Source organism: Petromyzon marinus, chromosome 6 (assembly GCF_048934315.1).
Source record: "Petromyzon marinus isolate PM22_M1 ecotype Great Lakes invasive population chromosome 6, UKy_Petmar_22M1.pri1.0, whole genome shotgun sequence".
NCBI lineage: Eukaryota > Metazoa > Chordata > Hyperoartia > Petromyzontiformes > Petromyzontidae > Petromyzon > Petromyzon marinus.
The window spans coordinates 16,458,646-16,481,180 of record NC_133672.1 but is presented as its reverse complement, the minus strand read 5'-3'; the positions used below and the strand labels follow the sequence as shown (position 1 = coordinate 16,481,180).

The 22,535-nt window shown below is 45.4% G+C and overlaps 2 protein-coding genes across 2 annotated transcripts in view; one reads left to right on the top strand and one right to left on the bottom strand.

Annotated features, from left to right (window-relative positions):
• Nucleotides 1-5,567, top strand: part of USH2A (usherin) — a 122,108-nt gene extending 116,541 nt beyond the window's left edge. The window contains exons 72-73 of the mRNA XM_076065130.1: nt 1,933-2,223; nt 2,316-5,567. Coding sequence (XP_075921245.1) covers nt 1,933-2,223; nt 2,316-2,402 — 378 coding nt within the window. The 3' untranslated portion in view covers nt 2,403-5,567. The remainder of the gene's footprint in view (nt 1-1,932; nt 2,224-2,315) is intronic.
• On the bottom strand, nt 5,074-10,525 carry LOC116939394 (serine/threonine-protein phosphatase PP1-beta catalytic subunit). Its single transcript, XM_032947671.2, has 8 exons — nt 10,382-10,525; nt 9,370-9,501; nt 8,091-8,321; nt 7,619-7,723; nt 7,156-7,227; nt 6,864-7,015; nt 6,602-6,736; nt 5,074-6,496 (listed from the first exon to the last, which is right to left on the bottom strand). The coding sequence occupies exons 1-8, from the start codon at nt 10,470-10,472 to the stop codon at nt 6,389-6,391; spliced, it is 1,026 nt and encodes a 341-aa protein (XP_032803562.1). The 5' UTR covers nt 10,473-10,525; the 3' UTR covers nt 5,074-6,388.
• Nucleotides 10,526-22,535: the final 12,010 nt, after the last annotated feature.

The window sequence follows — 22,535 nt, the reverse complement described above, 5'->3', positions numbered from 1 at the left end:
TTTTCTTTCGTGTGATTCTACAAATGGGGGTTGACCCGTCCATTAAGATAATTACCGAGTAGGAACATTTATTTTATTGAAAATCTAAAAGTATTCCTTTTGCAAGAAAAACAAAGCACAGCTGTGCCCACTGTTTATCCCAGTGACGTCTCGTGCTCACTGAGCGCATTGTCCGCAGTCGAGAGAACAATTAGAAGTCTCTCTGAATGAGTTTTATGGGAGCCTGGGTCGTGTGTGCATGGGGTCTGGTGTGCTTTGCGCTTCTGCATGGGCTGCTCAGATTAAAACCAAGCGAGGCCGCTCCACCTCAAGTCGCGACGATGCAAGCCGAGCTGAGTGGAAATGTTGAGTTTTGTCGTGCTCGTTTCTCGCGACTTAACAACCACATTTTCACTTGCTTCACCTGCGATTATTAAGACTGAAATATTGCAACAGTTCCCGTAAAAATGCGTGTCATAAACTCTCCTCCACCCGACACAGCCAATTAATAAAAGTGTCACGTGAATCGAACGTGGCCAAATGTATAACTGCTTCAGCAGCAGCACCACCACCGATTGTTGATGTTGGTGAGTAATCTCACAACGTTTAAATGGGTGCAACGTTCCGCTGTAGATTACATCCAGCATCGTCAGGTTGTTGACAGGAGCTCGAGGTCCAAGCTCTTGTGAACGGCATTGTTCCACTCCCCTAAACGTAACCCACTGAATGTGCGCACAGGCGCACGGCGATTTGAACCACGGTTGACGGCTGAAGAGGCGACTGTGCGCGCCATTGAACTGCATTGAGTTTGGCGAATTCATGGCATGTTCTGGTTATTAAATCACGACCTTTATTATTGTTATTTTAGTGGTATTATTACTGATGTTATTATGAAATCTGACAAAAATGTGTGGATTTAAATGTATTTGTATGATTATATTTGCCAAAAAATGAGAGAGCTGGATTTGAACTCAGTGACTTACAGCCTCATGCGATCTCCACTCGGCTACGGTAAGGGGATTGCACCATGCTCAATTTTTCATTGTTAAAACTGAAGACTGGGAGCTGAGCCAGGGCTGAGTTTTTCATGTTATGGTTACTGGAGATAACATGACCAGCCAGACCAGGACGTTATCTCGTGGCCCTGAGCAACACGTGGACATCCTTGGGCAATTGATCTTGCACAGAAAACAGTGTCCCTCACACTTGAGATGGAGGGATGCCGGACATGTGGTGGTGCATGCCTTTCATTCAGCGCTTTGGGATGCAAGGGTTGGCAGAGAACATAGAAGATCGTCAAACTCCCAAACACTACAATTAATCGGTTATCTGGCCAGCATGGTTGGAGGCCAAATATACCCTCGAGAGGGGCTCCATAGACTCGTACAGCCACTTCTGCTAGCAGTGGCATTAGTAAACAATTACAGGCTTTAAATCTAGAATTACAGGCCTCCTCAACAGGGGCGGAGCTAGGATTTTGATTTTGGGGGGGCTGACTTCAATATTCTGAGATATCCATTGTATGTTTTCCAATGGACGACACAAATGAATAAAACACATTTTATTGGACTGGAACGCGGAGTTTATTAATAGGTCGGAGCCGCTGATGTGGCTAATAAGTTCGATAAGTTCGAAAGGCTGCCGCTCAAGCAGCCTGCAGGGCAGCACAAGGTGGCAGCCTGCAGCATTTTGCAGCAGCTGGATATCCGGTTATCCCAATTACCGACTTTCCCAAAATTTCAGGGGGAGCTAAGCCCCCCCCAGCCCCCTCTGTGGCTCTGCCCCTGCTCCTCAACCTGTATGTCATTGGGATTATTTGACCATACTTCACCACGCTGGTCAGTGAGGGTTGTTCAATTGAATCCTGCCACTTTGATCCCCACTCCCCACATTGAAAATGTGCCAAATCGCACACCCTGGTGCTGAGTCGGATCTCGTGGGGGTTCCCGGCAGGGCCTGCCCGACACGCGCATCTCAAGCCCTAGCTCGCACAAGCGCGGCAGGGCTGCGCGACGGCACAGCGTCTCGGTGATCCACGTGCCCCCGCGCGGGATGCTGCTGAACCCACCCACTCCGCCACCGCCACCGGCTGCACCACCGCTGTGTCGCGCGTGCTCCCACGACTCGCTGCACCACGGCGCCAGCCGGCTCATCGAGACGGCCGAGGCGACGTCCCTGCCGGAGGAGCCGCTCTGGGACGCGCTGCTGCGGCCCCGAGTCCGGGACAGCGGGATGATGAGCGCCGTAAGCATCCGCCGCTACTCCATGTTGGCTCTGAGGTCGTGTGCCGGTACAAAGTCGGTAGCCGACTGTTCGATGTGTCTGTGCCGCCACAGTTTGGGGATGACGAGGAACTCCTGGAGTCCATGAAGGCGTTCACCATCTGCAAGGAGCACACGGTCTTCACCGACACTCACCTGTAACCCAAGACACTCACGTGTATCCGCGACGCAAGGAGTTTCACTGCAGCCGCTGTGTTAACGCCAACGTGACAGAGCGGTCCGTGAGTGTTCGCTCATTCATGCGCTGCTGGCCTTTGTGTTCACGCATTGTCGTGGCATTTCATCAATACGCATTTCAATTCCAGCAACACAGGGAAAGGTTAATACGTTTCGATTATCTCACTACCCCTTGGTATTTTAAAATAATGGAAAGCAAGATTTACTGTGGAGTCCTTGTAGTCAATTTCAGAAACCACGGTTAATTATGTCAACTCTGCCAAAGTTTTACCAGTGTCAAAATGCCAAGAAGAAAGTTTTTAACTTTTAAAGATAAAATTGCCAACTTGTAGACACAATAAGCACACAGCCAGTGGGCGTGCTCATGAGAACGCGTGTTTGTCAACGAGTTAACATGGACAGGGAAATATATGTGATGCTGCTGCACGTTGCGATGTTTTGTGTGCAGCAGTGATTGAGCACCCACAAGTCGGCGGAGATGCGTTAATAGCTTAAGTAGGTTGTGTAAGGTTATTTGATTTCTTTCGGTAAAGTCACGTAGAAGGGAAATAATTAAATAATACAAATAAAACAATTAAAATTCTCACGTTTCGATTGCAACACAAGCAAATCATCATTAGGTGTGAAAACTACAGCAAAAAAAACGCTTTTTTCAAAAAATGTATTGTAGTTTTCACACCTGATGATTTGCTTGTGTTGCAATCGAAACGTCGTGAGAATTTTATTGTTTTATTTTTATTATTTTATTATTTCCCTTCTACGTGACTTTACCGAACGAATCAAGAATATGAATCCCTGCAGTCACGAAGAGCTTTAAATCGAAAGTTATTTGATTTGTTATACGGATGGTCCCGTTTAGCCAGTTTTCTGGCTATTTTACAAGGGAGATTCGTGGTGCGTGAGCAGAGCAGCAATGACAGAACAAAGACAACAAAACATCAATATTGCAGAGAACAAGTGCAGGGTTCTTAAGGTGTATTGCTCAACTAAGGCGAGAAGTGGTTTATATTTCTGTAATGGGATACCTAACGTGTAATGGAATGGGCAGCGGTAAAAATCCGGAATGCTTTCTGAATGGGTTTTTTTTTTGCTTATCGATGCAGGGAGGAGGTTGCTTCCTGATTTATTATCCACTCGTGTTGCCGAAGCGTCGATGCCTTTTTCTACAAATTGAAACAGGGTGTGATTTTTTTTTACCGCAGCAAAAAAAAGTATGGAAAATGACTTTGTATTTCATAGCATTGTGCGTGGTGGCCGTGATAAAATACCGTCGTGAAAGTTTACTGAACACGTATCGAAATGTAAACACTTGTAAATGTATTGTTTTCTCAGTGCAGTATTTCTTTAGGTTAGCACACTGGTAATCGTTGTTGTTTGTCGTCGTAGCGGTGCTGGTTATTGTGAGGAAATCCAGGGACTATTCAGTCCTTTGTGTGGAGTGAGACCCGTCTCGTGTGCACCACTTGCTGACTTGCTCCGATGGGTCACCAGCAAGCGGCGCTGTTTCCCAATCAGCGCCACCCAGCGGCAACAAACGAACACTGCAGGGCAAAAAAATCTAGCTTCAAATCTAGAACTGCAGGGCAAGGCAGGCCGCTTTCATTAACAGCAATAAGCCGTGCTCTTGCGCAATGTTTGAATTTGTAAACATCTGGGTGGCAATAGGCCTGACGAAATTAATGTCACATGGAAGGTCTGTGCAACCACAGTTGTACATTTTTTTCAGGCCGAACAGTGCCGGCTAGATTACTGCGCTTGAATTGTCATGGAGAGACAACGCAGTGGATGGTGGCATGTCTAACTTTAGAACTCAGTGGGTGAAGACAGTGGCGTAGCTATCGAGGGTGCAGATGCTGCAAGTGTACCAGTGACGAGGTTACGAATTAGGAGGTAATTGGACAGGAGGGCCTATTTCTTCCAGATTTGAAGTTTCTAGATTTGAAGTTTCTAGATTTGAAGTTTCCGTGACTGCAAGGATCCATACTCTTTCCTGGCACAGTGCTCCTGCCAACCATACGACTTGCCACTGGGTACACAAGCTAGGTCTGGTTTAACAAGCTGTTTGCATGTGTCCCAGGCAGGTGCTGGCAGCTGCAGTGCACACACAAATTTGCCGATGGTGTTTTGTTATTGTGTGGCCCAATGGGAAAAGTCTGTAACCATACACCCTCCATTGGCAGTTCTTTAGATCAGTTAGGTCAGCTGTGCTGCATTATAAGTATGTTCATTAAACTTCAAAGACATCCTTGTAGGCCTAGACGTAATTGTAAAAAATGTTACTGCTTGTGGTATTACATCTGTGAAGCTCTTATTCGTCGTGCCAAACTTGTTTGTTATAAAGGCCACGGTGACATCATTGGTGAATCCGTTTTCTGCTGCAATGGTGGAACAAGGTACATTCGTCGGTGAAGTTTTCATCCTGCTCCACTTCTGCGATTTTCATTCTTGGTTTAGTGTACCGGATTAGTACTGCCATGTGTCTCCTGACCGTGCTGTTTTTTATATTTCAGTTTTTGATGTAACATTCCATCATAATGCGCATAAAATTGAGAAAACACAGCGATAGCCTTTGGCTGATTCAGAAAGGAAATTCATACTAGAAAAATGTCATGTTGCAAAAAAGATATTCAAGAGATTTTACCTTAAATATTTTATTTACCATTACAACACAGGAAAACAAGTCACTACAGTATTTACAACTGCAACATGAAAACAATGGGAGTGTATAAACTAAGTGCACAATGCGATAGGCAGAATACCGTGTACAGGATACACATTATTATTATTAAGCACAGCAAATTATTATACCCATCAAACACAAATTCAAATGGAATCGTGACATTTACGTGGAATGTGACTTAGTTGAGGGTGCGTTATTAATATTTTATTACACCATACCACAGTTTACTGGTTTAAGGATCACTAATGGATAATGGAATGTCTAGAGCTGTGTAATACATATGGAAAAGCATACAACTGAATAATATACTTTGTGCAAGAAGAAATACGACAAATTGAAAAAGTCTATTTTTTTTTTTACTAATGTACAACCCCCCTTGCTTCTTTCATGCATATCTTTCAATTTCTTGTGGTAAGATTTTAAAATAAAATCTTATATTTGTTGACAGACCCGAGAAATCCACTACTCGTATAAACTGGCCTATTCTGTTGGAGCCGTGTTGACACTACTCAATGAAGCCTTCGCGTTTCTCCTTCTCCACAAGCAGCGATGCCCACCGTAATGCAGGTGGTACAAGTGAGCCACTATATGATTAGAATGCAACTCCTCTGCTCAACTTCAACACCGAAGGGAAAGAAATGCACCAAGCATATCCGACATTGCAGTAGTGCAGCACCAAGACCCACGTTGGTTGTTTGTCCAGTTAACCTTTTTAATATCCTTCAATTTTAACTTCATGGACTCAAAGATAGAAAATTTAGCGCTGAAAATTTAACATTGCACAAAACTGCATAGTCTTAAGGAAAAACAGAGAAGCCTCTGAAAATGTATTGTTGAATAAAAGGTATTCAACAATCATTACCTGCAGAGTAGCTTTAAAATGTAATGGAGCTTAACATGTTCAGAGTGAAAACCAAACATGAAAATTGATACTTAAAAAGGGGAGTACAACCTCTTTTCAACCACACGTGAGCAAGATTGAAAATAAGACTGACTTGCCAAATGAAAGCAATCATAAAAGTACTAAAGCATATAACATAGATAACAAAAGGAAAAATTAAACAATTGTAAGCATCATCGAGCAAAAGCGATTTGGAATGTGGAATTAATGACACTGCATGCAGGCTTCTCTCAGGGTCAGTGTTTTTAGCAAACATGCTTTAGCTTCTATGCTACTTTAAGCGACAAGCATTCGCCCCAGCGTGCAGCCCATCCTGCTCGACACTTTTGCTCAATGACGCAGGGTGTACTCAGCCCAGCGGCCTCTGCCTTATCGCTTCTTTGGTAAGGGAACGGCAGCCTTGGGTGGGGTGACGGGACGTCCCGAGTTCATACCCCCATACTGGTACTTTGCTTTTTTCTCAGAAGGTTTAAGGATCTGAAAGAAAACATTGAAATTGCGATTTAGCGAGCCTTCATTTATCGCACAAATTGAAATAATAGAAAAGTGCCAGTGCACAGCGTGGCATTAACAGTTACAGACCTGGAAGGAGCACATGAGTGTTTCGTCCACGCTCATCATGCCACCAGCGTTATCAAATTCCCCACAGTAGTTGGGAGCGGAGAACAAGGTGACAAGCTGTCGTTTGGCAAAAAATTCATATCCATCCTCTACAACCTGCAAAAAAGAGTGAATGCATACAAGCAGATGTTTATAAAATTGTGTGACGTGAGGCTACATGAACTAAGGTGGTTTAGCTTAGGGAGCTACAGAATGCGCAACCTGTCCCACTGGTCGCACTCACCTGATGGGCACGGCAGATGAGATCCAGGTCGTGACGGTTCAGGAACTTGCTGACCACATCGCCCCCAAACGTAAAGGAGACACCGCGATCATTTTCCCCCCAGCCCTGCACGTCCTTGTCGGGATCCGACCACAGCAAATCGCACAGCAGGCCTGCGTCGCCAAAGAGAGATTATAAGGCGCTGAGCCCACATGCCTCACCCATAATATAGCCTGTAATGCTACAATGTAATTAGCCAAAACACTGGAAACCACACAGAGAAAGCATTCAGTCTCGATGAAGATTCTCTCACCAGTGTCTGGGACGTCTGTGGGTCTCATGATCCGGCGAATCTGTTCCATGGACTGTAGGTCAGGAGACAACCCTGCCATCAAACACAATGCACAGAATTACAGCATTTCACAGCATTGCAACAACATAACAAAATACATATGGTTTTCACACTTATTAACCTAAACGTTAACAATTATATTCTTGGTTCTTTCGGTAAGTCACGTAGAAGGGAAACAATAAAATAATTAAAAAATATATTGCTGTGGTTTTCACACCTGATGATGATTGCTTGTGTTGCAGTCAAAACGTCGTGAGAATTTTATTGTTTTATATTTTTATTATTTTATTGTTTCCCTTCGTGACTTTACCGAAATAACCAAAGAATATGAATCCCTGCAGTCACGAAGGCTTTAAATCAAAATTTTACAATTATGTTGTGCATTTCATATTTAGAGGAAGTGGTTAAGAACAAAGGAACTCACCTCCATGACAGCAAAATATTTTTTCATCAACAATTGCTGCAATCGGCAGGCAGTTGAAGCAGTCTGTAAAGGTCTTCCACAATTTAATATTGAAGCGCCGCTTACCTAGAAAAATAAAACAGTTTTGGTCGTGTGAAATTGGCCATCAAGGAATATGCTTCCTCAATAAGTGTCAAATATCGTGCTTTAAGTTCTCCGCTGTTAAATAAAGTAGCCATGAGATTAAACAACTTTTAAACTTTCAAAAAAAACCCCCTACACATTATCTCAGTGCGTGCCGAATTTCTTACATTCCCTTTGCATCTCCCAATTTGAGCAACATGAAACGTACGTTAACGTTCCCGCGATGAACTATCATGAATACCAACTGCTGGGCACTCGCTCTGCAAGTGTGGTCTTCAGGGTTGGGCATTTCTCCTCGCACATAACACTGCAGGCATCTTCACAAGATAAGACGAGTAGCTGGACTCACACTCATCGTAGAAGCCGTAGATGCGGTTGATGCTGGCGCACTCGTGGTTGCCACGCAGCAAGAAGAAGTTTTCTGGGTACTTGATCTTGTAGGCGAGCAGCAGGCAGATTGTCTCCAGGGACTGCTTCCCACGGTCGACGTAGTCGCCCAGGAATAGGTAGTTGGCTTCGGGGGGGAACCCTCCATACTCAAAGAGCCGCAGCAGGTCCGTGTACTGCCCGTGGATATCACCTATGCAACAGGTGCATATAACATTACTCCCTTTTTTCCCCCGGTTGTAGCGTGACAAGTTATGATTAAGTCAAAAGTGTAATTTATTGATATAGTAACCAAATTCCAAGTCAAGCATGCAGTGTTATATAGCAAGGGCTCAGTTTCAACCAGGACTGTCAAGGACAGTGACCTAGAAAATAATTCATCCACCAAGACTTTCACTCTGGTTTGGCTAGAAATCATGTCTGCTGCGGTAAACCAACAACCTGGAAAATGTTCAGTAAGAAATTAAGCCCTGGTTATAGCCTCTGGCAAAACAGCATGGTACTTTAAATTTTAATATACTGTCAATCAACGGGCTATAATTTATTTTTTAACTGCACTGCACAGATGCAACTGTAAGCTATGACCATGTATGGTCTTAACGCTCTTAATACACTGGTCCGATTCACGCTTTCTCAATGTCATCTCTGACGCATCCTTGTGGTATTCATTGCCACAACAACTTTGTCATGATTAATCTTCCGAGTTCAGAAGTCTGTGTAAAGTTTTAAACAATGTCTAAGTGAATGGTTTTCCTGTAGACTTACTTCTGACCTAAGTAGGGCATTACAGAAAAGCAATGGAATGTAACAGCTTAAATGGGTTGACCCATTTAAGCTTACTTTAATACTATTTTATGAAAACTTAGGTTTGTTTAATTACATTGCTGTGTACCAAGAGGTAGTGCAAATCCTAGTCTCTCAAGATATTTTACGATCAATGTCACCAAGATGTGGGTACACATCATATTTGACACTTGGAAATGTCACATGATAACATGCATATGCAATGTATCGTTTTGGATAGTTGTTCCATCTCTACGCATTACTCAATTGTATTTTCACATTTATCTTTTAATATTGGTCGAAAGTTATTTTTTTTTTTACTCGCCATACATCAATGACCACCGACTTGCAAACACCACTCCTGGGCTGAGCATAGCACTGAATTAAGTCGTTCACAAGAACATGCCGATTCCCGGCACGTGAACGTGGAGTGGTGTATGTTCTCTCGGGACACACACCGCAGATCTTGAGCGGCGCCTCGAGCTCGAGCAGGATGGGCTGGCTCAGAAAGATCTCGCGCGACTTGACGCACAAGCCCCGCACCTCAGCCTCCGTCATCTGCACGGTCTTCCCAGGGCGGCATCCTCTCACTGCAACACATCATCACCGCCACACCTTTACGTCAACCACACTAACGCAACCCCTCCACCGCCCATACATTGCGCAATAACCACACTGCATCCCACACAATAACCACGCTACACCACGGCACAATGCACGATGACCACACTACACCACCACCTTTACATTAACCACACTACACAACCTCCACCGTCCATACATTGCACAATAACCACATTACACCCCACACAATAACCACACACCACCTTTACATTAACCACGAACCACCTCCACCATTCCACACACTGCACAAGCCACTTCACGGCACAATAACACGCGCGATACACAATACCAACGACCTACACACCACACATTTAGTGTGCTACAACATACCATCCCCAACGCATGAACCACAGTAGCCCAGACACAAGCCCCACACGATGCACTAACCGACACGCGCACAATAATCGCTGAACACAAAAAGGAACCCCCCACCAACAGCGCTACCATTCACTCGCATTGCCTGCACAATCCCCACACACACCACATTCACCACCACTCTTCACTGCAGTCAACTTTGGAGGGAAGTGAGCAAGACTCGGCGGGGAGGGGGGGTGGATGGAGAAGGGCAAAGAAGGGAGAGGGGCAGGCGGGGCAGCGAAGGGAAGCGCGCGGCGGAGAGGGAGGCCGCGCGGGCAGGGCGATTCGGGCGAGGCCGAGGAGTCGCGAGTCGAGGAAGAAGTGCAAGGCCGAAGCCGACGTGAGCAACGGGGGTTGCGAGCAGGAAGGTTTTCGAGGATGTCGCTCAGGGACGGCGGAGCGACGCGGAGTGGAGGGGGCGGTAGTGGGACGGGGGGGGGGGTGGTCCCGCCGCGGTGCGAGTATCGGCCCGACGGTCGCGGCCCGCACCCTCGAGGAGCCGCGCGATGATTCCGTCCACATTCACGTCCCCGTCCGCCATTTCCGCGGGGAGGCGCGGTCTCGTCACGTGACGAAGCATGCGCACGTGACTCGTGGGGGAAGGGAGGGGGGGGATGCGGGAGGGGTGCGGAGGAGTGGGGGCGCGAGGGAGGAGGAGCGAGGGAGGAGGGGAGCGAGGGAGGGGGGCTGTGTCGGGTGGTGGCGGGTTTAACGACACATTTATATTTAAGCGATACAACAACAAAAAACCTCTATTTTGGATAATATTGATCGCAAAAGCTTACGTGTTAAACTCAGTGCCGGATTAAGCTATTGCGGGCCTGTAGCATATGTTGTAAAGGAGCCCTAAATAAAAAATAAAACACACTTAAATATTAAACGTATACATTTTTAACTTGCAAAGTTAAATGATTGTATTTTTTCATTTGCTATGCAGCCAGATAATACGACAAATCGCTAACCTTAAACACCCAGTCGTTCAGTATAGTACTATAGTAATAGAGCGAGTGCAGAATCACTGAACCGGGATTGATCGCTTGAAATCATTTGACGCGGGGCCCTTGAAAGCCCGTAGCTATTACATATGTAGCTACTTGTGCTACTCGGATAATCCAGCACTGGTGAAACTAACGTTTCAGCGATACGTGGGGGTTAAAAGTCGTGAAAACTCTGGGGTGAGATTCCTGTTTTAGCGATACGTGGGGGTTAAAAGTCGTGAAAACTCCGGGGTGAGATTCCTGTTTTAGCGATACGTGGGGGTTAAAAGTCGTGAAAACTCCGGGGTGAGATTCCTGTTTTAGCGATACGTGGGGGTTAAAAGTCGTGAAAACTCCGGGGTAAGATTCCTGTTTTAGCGATACGTGGGGGTTAAAAGTCGTGAAAACTCCGGGGTGAGATTCCTGTTTTAGCGATACGTGGGGGTTAAAAGTCGTGAAAACTCCGGGGTAAGATTCCTGTTTTAGCGATACGTGGGGGTTAAAAGTCGTGAAAACTCTGGGGTGAGATTCCTGTTTTAGCGATACGTGGGGGTTAAAAGTCGTGAAAACTCCGGGGTGAGATTCCTGTTTTAGCGATACGTGGGGGTTAAAAGTCGTGAAAACTCCGGGGTAAGATTCCTGTTTTAGCGATACGTGGGGGTTAAAAGTCGTGAAAACTCCGGGGTGAGATTCCTGTTTTAGCGATACGTGGGGGTTAAAAGTCGTGAAAACTCCGGGGTGAGATTCCTGTTTTAGCGATACGTGGGGGTTAAAAGTCGTGAAAACTCCGGGGTAAGATTCCTGTTTTAGCGATACGTGGGGGTTAAAAGTCGTGAAAACTCCGGGGTGAGATTCCTGTTTTAGCGATACGTGGGGGTTAAAAGTCGTGAAAACTCCGGGGTAAGATTCCTGTTTTAGCGATACGTGGGGGTTAAAAGTCGTGAAAACTCCGGGGTAAGATTCCTGTTTTAGCGATACGTGGGGGTTAAAAGTCGTGAAAACTCCGGGGTGAGATTCCTGTTTTAGCGATACGTGGGGGTTAAAAGTCGTGAAAACTCCGGGGTGAGATTCCTGTTTTAGCGATACGTGGGGGTTAAAAGTCGTGAAAACTCCGGGGTAAGATTCCTGTTTTAGCGATACGTGGGGGTTAAAAGTCGTGAAAACTCCGGGGTGAGATTCCTGTTTTAGCGATACGTGGGGGTTAAAAGTCGTGAAAACTCTGGGGTAAGATTCCTGTTTTAGCGATACGTGGGGGTTAAAAGTCGTGAAAACTCCGGGGTGAGATTCCTGTTTTAGCGATACGTGGGGGTTAAAAGTCGTGAAAACTCCGGGGTAAGATTCCTGTTTTAGCGATACGTGGGGGTTAAAAGTCGTGAAAACTCCGGGGTAAGATTCCTGTTTTAGCGATACGTGGGGGTTAAAAGTCGTGAAAACTCCGGGGTGAGATTCCTGTTTTAGCGATACGTGGGGGTTAAAAGTCGTGAAAACTCCGGGGTGAGATTCCTGTTTTAGCGATACGTGGGGGTTAAAAGTCGTGAAAACTCCGGGGTAAGATTCCTGTTTTAGCGATACGTGGGGGTTAAAAGTCGTGAAAACTCCGGGGTGAGATTCCTGTTTTAGCGATACGTGGGGGTTAAAAGTCGTGAAAACTCCGGGGTAAGATTCCTGTTTTAGCGATACGTGGGGGTTAAAAGTCGTGAAAACTCCGGGGTAAGATTCCTGTTTTAGTGATACGTGGGGGTTAAAAGTCGTGAAAACTCCGGGGTAAGATTCCTGTTTTAGCGATACGTGGGGGTTAAAAGTCGTGAAAACTCCGGGGTAAGATTCCTGTTTTAGCGATACGTGGGGGTTAAAAGTCGTGAAAACTCCGGGGTGAGATTCCTGTTTTAGCGATACGTGGGGGTTAAAAGTCGTGAAAACTCCGGGGTGAGATTCCTGTTTTAGCGATACGTGGGGGTTAAAAGTCGTGAAAACTCCGGGGTGAGATTCCTGTTTTAGCGATACGTGGGGGTTAAAAGTCGTGAAAACTCCGGGGTAAGATTCCTGTTTTAGCGATACGTGGGGGTTAAAAGTCGTGAAAACTCCGGGGTGAGATTCCTGTTTTAGCGATACGTGGGGGTTAAAAGTCGTGAAAACTCCGGGGTGAGATTCCTGTTTTAGCGATACGTGGGGGTTAAAAGTCGTGAAAACTCCGGGGTAAGATTCCTGTTTTAGCGATACGTGGGGGTTAAAAGTCGTAGAAACTCCGGGGTGAGATTCCTGTTTTAGCGATACGTGGGGGTTAAAAGTCGTAGAAACTCCGGGGTGAGATTCCTGTTCGGTTTTGTACCGAAACCGACATGGGCCAACATGAAATATTTTTGCAACAAAAGCGCAAGCGACGTGGCCCTGACCTGCCTCGAGAGCGGTGGGGTCGCTTCGTGGCCGTTTTTTTTTTATTAACGAGGCCTCCGTCTCGTATTCACGTGCATTTTGTTTCCAGAATCGGTTTTTGTTTTTGGTACCAAATTCGAAGAAAAATTGCTCTTTTTTTGTTATTTTGGTTGCCGAGTCCAGGTCACCATGGAAGTCTAGTTTACACTGGAAGTCCAGTTTACTATGGAAGTCCAGTTTACTATGGAAGTCCAGTTTACCATGGGAGTCCAGTTTACCATGGGAGTCCAGGTCACCATGGAAGTCTAGTTTACACTGGAAGTCCAGTTTACTATGGAAGTCCAGTTTACTATGGAAGTCCAGTTTACCATGGGAGTCCAGTTTACCATGGGAGTCCAGGTCACCATGGAAGTCTAGTTTACACTGGAAGTCCAGTTTACTATGGAAGTCCAGTTTACTATGGAAGTCCAGTTTACCATGGAAGTCCAGTTTACCATGGGAGTCCAGGTCACCATGGAAGTCCAGGTCACCATGGAAGTCTAGTTTACATTGGAAGTCTAGTTTACTATGGAAGTCCAGTTTACTATGGAAGTCCAGTTTACCATGGGAGTCCAGTTTACCATGGGAGTCCAGGTCACCATGGAAGTCTAGTTTACATTGGAAGTCCAGTTTACTATGGAAGTCCAGTTTACTATGGAAGTCCAGTTTACCATGGGAGTCCAGGTCACCATGGAAGTCTAGTTTACATTGGAAGCCCAGTTTACCATGGAAGTCCAGTTTACCATGGAAGTCCAGTTTGCCATGGGAGTCCAGTTTGCCATGGGAGTCCAGTTTACCACGGGAGCCCAGATCACCATGGAAGTTTAGTTTACCTTGGAAGTCCAGTTTACAATGGGAGTCCAGTTTACCATGGAAGTCCAGTTTACCATGGGAGCCCAGTTTACCATGGAAGTCAAGTTGACCAACCTCCAGCTCCGGTGCCACACGTGGCTCTTTTCGGGCTGTTTCGTGACTTTACTTATGAAGGACCGTCTCGTATTCCCATGTAGTACGCCTCTTCAAATATTGATATATATATTTTTTCATCGAATATGAATAAAATTGCACTTCTTGTTGCTTTGGTTGCCGATCCCTGAGGCTTCAGAGTACCTGCGAGGCGGTGACCGGAATGGCGAGTCCAGCAGGGGGCACACCATTCATTGCGCCTGAATAGCGTTGTCACAGTTGTTTTTGGCACAGGTAAAATGTCCTCGGTCGAACATAGGCCAAATTTAATCCCATATGTCGATGCATTCTTGTACTTAAAATGAATCCTGACTTGACCTTGTTCGACCAACGTCAGTCAAAGTAAATGCTGTGACGGATTGTCACTGGCCGAAAACATGAAGCAGAGTATGCAGATGCTTTTCAAACATTGTTTGATATTGTTCACCTCAAGGGCCCTTTGGAATGACAGACAGCCCACGAGAGTTGACTTCAAATCGCGATCATTTCCACAAGAGGAAGAGGTGGTGTCGGAGTCTCCCTATAAGTGACACAACACATCTTGTGCGCGCAAGGGAGTGAGTGCCGAGGACCCGGCTAACCCAGTGGGCTCCCTGGGCTCCTGTACCTCTCAGCCAAGGCTCGTCGTGACTTTGGGGGAATCCCTGCTGCACGAGCAACGCTTGTTTTCATCTCAGCCAGGCGGCGGTGGTGGCTATGCACGTTTTGGTGTTTAGTTTTGTTGTCCATCCCCCGCACCTCCGATTATCAGCGTTGAGCACGCACGGTGCGAAAGAAGTTCAACATACATAATCCAGCGATGTGGAGGCGAGGATTTGTGGATCAATCAAATGTCGTGGCATAACCCTGGCTCGCCACGAGAATGCAGTGCAGCAAAATTATCGACTCCACCTGTTCCGTTGTTTTTTTAGGATAGAATGTTCCCCCCCCCCGGCACGCGATGGATTTTTATGGGTGCTATGCTTTCCTCCCACGTGTAAACGCTCATTAATTTGCCGATAACACCTTCATATATTGACGACTGCAGAACTTGGGCAACTGGTGGCGCCGGCTCACCACGTGACCGCTGTCTTCCCGCGTGTCTGTAGTTCTTACTCGCGTCTCTGCATAGTTATCGCTGTTCGAGAGTGAGCAACTACTGTACGCGTTACACGTTTATTTTGTTATTAATCAGCTTTTCCTGCATTGTAAAACGTTAGACGTCCTCTACAGCAGTGGTTCCCATAATTGTATAAACCCACGCACCACTGTCAACCATTTCATCAAAGTTTTGCGCACCACCATGCACCAATGTTACATAGTATGACGTCGGAAACCAATTACAGAAATCAGCATGTGTGCGTGTCTCCCTGTGTGTCTCTCCCCCATGTGTGTCTCTCTTTTTGTTTGTCTCTCTCTCTGTGTATGCATCTCTCTCCGTGTCTGTGTTGTCTCTCTGTATATGTGTGCCTCTCCGAGCTTGCATTCATTCACACCTGATGACGGTTGCTTGTGTTGCAATCGAAACGCCGTATGCTATTATTTATTTGGTTTTCTTTCTACGTGACTTTAGCGAAAGAACCAAAGAGTAATTAGTGCAGTCACGAAAGCTTTAAATCAAGTTAGAAATTAGCATTATCAGTCAAAAGCCACGAATAATATAAAAAAAATGTTTCGTGAAAAAAATGCATAATATCAGCCAAAGTTTTGCAGACCACATGTGGGAATCATTGCCCTACAGCAAATATATCAGTGATCCTCAGGGTGAGTGAGTCGCATTAAATGTCAGATAAAGTTCATTTGTCAGCCACTTTATGAAAATGTATTAAGTGCTGCGGAAAATAAAATTGGGTCCATAACACCAACATAAACTGAACCATATAAGGTTATGTACATGAACTGCTCTTGTGTCAATTCACTACTGGATGCCGGCCTTCCCGCACTCCAAGTGGGTTGTGAGGGTTATTTCATCATATTTCACCACGCTGGTCGAAAAAAAATGAAAGGCACGTGACATGATTGACATAAACTTTTTTTCGCAAATTTCTTTGAAGCACGTGGTAAATAATTAAGAGCTGTTGTGCAGTAGAGTGATGAAAATGAGGATCATGGACTTGGGTAGAGCGCAACAATGGATTTTGTTGCACGGCCCTCTGCTGTCCACAAAGTAGCGGTAGGTGCCGTGGTGGCGAGATGTTATCGCCCTCACCTAGTATGCAGTAGGCCGTGGGTTCCATGCCAACCCTGACACCTGTTTGTGCGATCTCCACCCATGGGCGCGTGGATTTTACTCCGGGACCTCCGCTTTTGCCTTCCATATTTGGAAACGTGAGTTTAGATTTTTTTGGCTGCTACTATAAATTCACACATGATTATAAGCCACTTCGATGAGCCACCATGTGTGGCCAGGTTGCCTCTGAAAAAATATATTATAGCTCAGTGGGCTTCTACCTGGTACATGATACAGTTTATAGTTTAGTTAGTTATTTTAGTTAGTCCCGTGGCAGCCTATAACGCATTATTCATGCACGATGGTCATCCATCTGAGTGCTATCCAGCATCAGCCCTGTTAGGCTTCCGAGATCTGGCTTATTCCAGGTTATTTGGTTATAAGCCTAACGGTAATATGCCGCAATTAATACATTTCATTATTTGTCAATAAAAGATTAGCGTTCAATTAAAGGTAAAACTAAGTTCCTACAATAATTTTAAACTGTTGTACCTGATAGGATTGTTATATAAATTGTTGGATATTACAACAAACTGTAAAAGATTAGTCCTTTAATTATCTTAATGTTAATTGATTCCAGGTTTGTGTACATTTGTAAAGTCTCAGAGTTAAGCCATTTGTCAACAGATTATGTTATGCCGTTGGCCTAGTTGTATTACATTAATTGCCTCACATTTCTGTCAAATAGAGGCAATTATTTTGTAAATGTGCTTCTTAAATTTCTTAGAGCCTTCGTGTGTGCATTACAGAAGTCCATTTCCATGCGAAATAAAATGGTAAAATTGTTTCTGAGAGCGTTTGGATTGTGTGCTACATTATTGAAATAACATTTTTGCAAAATTTGCTTCAGCACATGGGGAATATTAAGAGCTGCAATCCAGTAATCCCATCGAGGAGCCAACACATTAAGCAGAAACGTGAGAAATCTATAGGAACCGTTATTCGACATTTCTGGTTATTTTGATGCAGCGATATCGATAAAGCCTTAAAGACCTCTCTGGTCGAGACGGCGAGCACGCCATCGTGTCTTAATCTGGGAATGTCCAGCATTAATCACGGGCGCATTGGGGCCCCTGAACGCCGCGGTTTCACATCCACACATTTGATGGATCACCACCATTACGCCACACAGCCCCGCGGCACCCGGCATTAGTCTTGAGATGAATTGGGCCTGTCGTCGAAATAGCTTCTGCTGTTATGAGAGGTAATTTGGGCGGCAGGAAACGAGCCTGCACGAGTGGTAGCCTTGTACCGGGCCAAGTGCTGGAGCTGGCCTGATCGGGTTACGACTTGTACCGATTTCCTGGGGTTTAAAAAAAAATGCACACACGCGCGCGCGCACACACACACGCGCTGGGGGTGCATGCGCGGGGCCGAGTGGGAGCAGGTGCGCCTTCTCAACCGCTGGCAGTGCCCCCCGAGTCACGCTCAATGCACCTTTTGTGTGCGCAGCTATGAGCTGCCCACTGGGACCGGGGCAAACTTTCTTTTAAAAACGTGGAAAAAAAATAGTACGTTTCTCATAACCGCAGTCATTAAGACATTGCTCGAAGGAAACTTTATATTTCTCAATGACTTAATAGTCAGAAAAGTGTCCCCCCCCAGAGGCCTGGCTGAAATCTTGTGTTAGTGGGAAGTTTTCACAGCGCCGCTTTCTGCAGGAATTTAAATGGAGGGTTATTGAGAATTGTTTTCCTTGTGCGCGAGGGGTCTCATATTCTCTCCGCGCGGCTCGCGATGCACTCAGAACCCCGTGAGCGGGGTATTTCTCTCTCTCTCTCTCATTCGAATTCTCGGTAATGACACAAATAAAGCCTCATGACACCACGGTAAGAAGGCGTCTTGGAAATTAATGTGAAATGTGAAAACATCAATTACGACTAACTTGTCTACAGCACGTAAGTTATCGGTATTTCTTTTCCACTCGGTAAAAAAGCACACACTGCTTCCAGAATAAAGCGAGGCATTCCAACAGGTGCAATGCAATAACATTGGCTATTTATCTCAGTGGCCGAAGTGAACCCACCACTCCGAGGTGTTTGGAATTGGCCGCGGAGCTGAAAAGCGGATTTCTTGATGCACGGCTTTATGCACTCCCCTCGACCAAGGTCAGTTACTCAAACACGACATACATCATAATTAATGTTCGTGCTGTTAATGCATGCCGCCTAGTAGAAGAAGAAAAACAAAATGCGTGCACAATTTACGTTGATAATTAACCAAAGAAAACTTTAAGTGTTTAAAAAAATGTTTGCCATGTAAAGTATTTCCTATTCCGCAATATGTGTTGAGGGTGTTCAGTGGCTCTGCGCCAGCCAGGATTAAAAGTCAGCAAATATCTTCGTCAGCCTACAAACTAATTACACGCCAACAAGTCTAACGGAAAGTGATGCAAGCGAAGCTGTTCAACAAAGCCTAACTCAACCTCACGATGAGGAGTCAAATGGACAGAAGCATCACGAGAGTTGCGTACAACACAAAGGAGGCGCGAGTGATGGCAAAACAGTTGTACACTTTTAACCTCCACCATAAGACGATCTTGCCCCAATGTTTTTTTTTTGCGGCGAGCGATTGTACCACTGATCCTCTTGGCCTGGGGTGAGTCACGCGTAATTGTGAGAGACGGGAGTGAGTGGGCGCTTGATTAATTTGTGGACCCCAAAAGACCGCGGAACCTCTGCCTCTGGACGTCACAGGCCGAACTCGGTTTTTTTTCCCCCTTCCAGAAATTATTTCGTTCACAGCAGCAGCAGCAGCCTAACGGCACCACGTGCGTTCACTCGATGGTGACTGCAATAATCTCATTCTGTTATCACGTTCAGGTCTCAAGCAGAAACAGATGGCAATTCATCATCACCAATAGCGATCGGCATTACTAATTGCAAACCTCCGTTTCAACGATGTGCAATAACGTTGGGTTTTTTCTTATTTCAACTGAGAATCGTTTAATGTTTTAAATGAACACGGGTGTCTAGAACGTGGCGCGCACTATTGCCGTTTGCGAGTGTGCAAAGAGTTTGAGAACTTTAAAAAACAAACCACTGCGGGTTTTTTCTTCTTTAAATCATTTGAGCACAACTTTTTGAAATAGCTCCTCTACGCAGTTAGCGTGATGAATTGCCGGTCGTGGCGAGCAGGTATCGGGTGACGGTGTTAATGGAAGGATTGGGAATTCGTGTTAACATCTATACAGCACTTCAGGAAAAATAAAAACGGCGGTCATTGTTAAATATTTAAAGCACATTTCCTTGAATCAGTTAACCGCTTATCTAAATACGTGGCTAACCTTGAAACGCAGGAGCAATTACAGGAAGCCATTCCTCACGTTGGCCTCTGACCATTTCACCCGGGAATGCGCCCCAATCTCGTCACATCTCGGAAGCGAAGTATGGCTTGAGCCTGGATAGTGTGCTTCAATGCCCGAACCGCAAGCACAAACAGGTTGTCTTTTGGGTCTGTTTGGTTTTGTTCGCTACACTTCCCTCGGCCGCGCGGCTGGTACCCCCACTCGAGAGAGGGCTGCGAGTTAAGCCAAAAAAGTTATATTTTAAAAAAAAAATTAAAAACACGCTTTAATGAAATGTATTGTACTAGTAATGGAAGAACTCCACGACTCCAGGAAGTGGCCGCGAAGCTTGCCATAACGAAAGGGACCGTGGACAATTACAGCCAACGTCAGTTTACCGTCCGACCCAAGCCGAAACATAACATACAAAAAAAATTGTTTAAAAATAGATATATATTTTTTTATATTAGAATATAGTATTGTCATCAGTGTGACATAAGTATACCAAGTTTGCAGTCGATACCACATTGGGAAGTGGGTTAAAATTGAGTTACAAGATTTGAGGACAGAGTGAGTTAAATAAAAGCGTGTAATAATTAAAACAAATGTCATCGTCATACTGCGCTCCCAAAGCTCGCACATCTATGCCGCCCGTCGTTGCCAACCGCGCGCTGCTCAGGGCTCTGAGATATCTGGGCAAAATCGTGAACCCCTCGCGATACGACGAGGACCTGGGGAGAGGGCCCTCGTCCAGCAGTGGATTTACAAAACGGCAGGAGAATGCCTGTCCCAGCCCGCTCTTTGGACTGAACGATCAATAGATGCAGACAAATTTCCTTAGAATTTACAGAATTAAACAAATTATTTGGTGATGCTGATGCGTTGGCAGCGGTGCACACACACACACATGAATACTAATTTTAAAACACTCAACAAATTCGGGAATAACGCTGCCTTAAAATTATATATAATGTGCTATGAAGAAGGGCAGTTGCCAGAAACGTCACCAAGTATATATTTGTTTTCCTTTTTAAGTCAGTGTTTATTCACGAATGTGTTGAGTTTTACATTCGCTGGAGAGTTGAGGGAGAGCTCAAGTCAAGCAAAGCGTCTGGAAATTGCATTGCACACTGCCTGAAAAGTCAGACAGCAGCCAGCCATTCGGATTACGTGCAAATGTAAAAGAACGGATAGTGCACTGTAACATGATTAAAAATGAATGTCAGTTTAACACGTAGGCTTTCGTGACCAATATCATCCATAATGCAGGTTTTTTGGGAGAGATACCGTAAATATCTAAATGTGTCATTAAACCCGCCACCACCCGACACAGCTAACTAGTAAGGGTTGTCACGTAAACAGAACGTGGCCAATTCGTCACTAGTACAGCACACCGGTGTGTTGGAGAGCCAAGCCACAACATTTACAAAAAAACCTGTATTATAAATGTAATGTTAATAGCTTCAAAAAGTCAAAGAGTCTCCGCTTGATCGTTGTCAACACGTGGCCTAGAATCTTCTCTAGGTGGTCTCCAGAGCCCGGAGGCAGCAGCACATTTTTCGTGGTATTGACGCAAATCCTCCGGAGTGTTAACATTATTTTGAAGCACCCCTGTACAGTGAGGGAAAAACGTATTTGATCCCTTGTTGATTTTGTACGTTTGCCCACTGATAAAGAAATAATCAGTCTATATTTTAATGGTAGGTTTATTTGAACAGTGAGAGACAGAATAACAACAACAACATCCAGAAAAACGCATGTCAAAAATGTTATGAATTGATTTGCATTTTAATGAGGAAAATAAGTATTTGATCCCCTCTCAATCAGAAGATTTCTGGCTCCCAGGTGTCTTTTATACAGGTAGCAAGCTGAGATTAGAAGCACTCCCTTTAAGAGTGTGCTCCTAATCTCAGCTTGTTACCTGTATAAAAGACACCTGGCCACAGAAGCAATCAATCACATTCCAAACTCTCCACCATGGCCAAGACCAAAGGGCTCTCCAAGGATGTCAGGGACAAGATTGTAGACCTACACAAGGCTGGAATACACTACAAGACCATTTCCAAGCAGCTTGGTGAGAAGGTGACAACAGTTGGTGTGATTATTCGCAAATGGAAGAAACACAAAAGAACTGTCAATCTCCCTCGGCATGGGGCACCATGCAAGATCTCACCTCGTGGAGTTGCAATGATCATGAGAACGGTGAGGAATCAGCCCAGAACTACACGGGAGGATCTTGTCAACGATCTCAAGGCAGCTGGGACCATAGTCACCAAGAAAACATTGGTAACACTACGCCGTGAAGGACTGAAATCCTGCAGCGCCCGCAAGGTCCCCCTGCTCAAGAAAGCACATATACATGCCCGTCTGAAGTTTGCCAATGAACATCTGAATGATTCAGAGGACAACTGGGTGAAAGTGCTGTGGTCAGATGCGACCAAAATGGAGCTCTTTGGCATCAACTCAACTCGCCGTGTTTGGAGGAGGAGGAATGCTGCCTATGACCCCAAGAACACCATCCCCACCGTCAAACATGGAGGTGGAAACATTATGCTTTGGGGGTGTTTTTCTGCTAAGGGGACAGGACAACTTCACCGCATCAAAGGGACGATGGACGGGGCCATGTACCGTCAAATCTTGGGTGAGAACCTCCTTCCCTCAGCCAGGGCATTGGAAATGGGTCGTGGATGGGTATTCCAGCATGACAATGACCCAAAACACACGGCCAAGGCAACAAAGGAGTGGCTCAAGAAGAAGCACATAAAGGTCCTGGAGTGGCCTAGCCAGTCTCCA

What these genes read in the sequence shown, in the direction of transcription:
- LOC116939394 (XM_032947671.2), bottom strand. Translation starts at nt 10,472, where the DNA reads ATGCTTCGTCACGTGACGAGACCGCGCCTCCCCGCGGAAATGGCGGAC. An exon ending in AATATTTTGCTGTCATGGAG is followed by an intron (nt 7,228 to 7,618) that starts GTGAGTTCCTTT and finishes GTTTGATGGCAG; the next exon opens with GGTTGTCTCCTGACCTACAG. An exon ending in TCATCTGCCGTGCCCATCAG is followed by an intron (nt 6,737 to 6,863) that starts GTGAGTGCGACC and finishes TCTTTTTTGCAG; the next exon opens with GTTGTAGAGGATGGATATGA.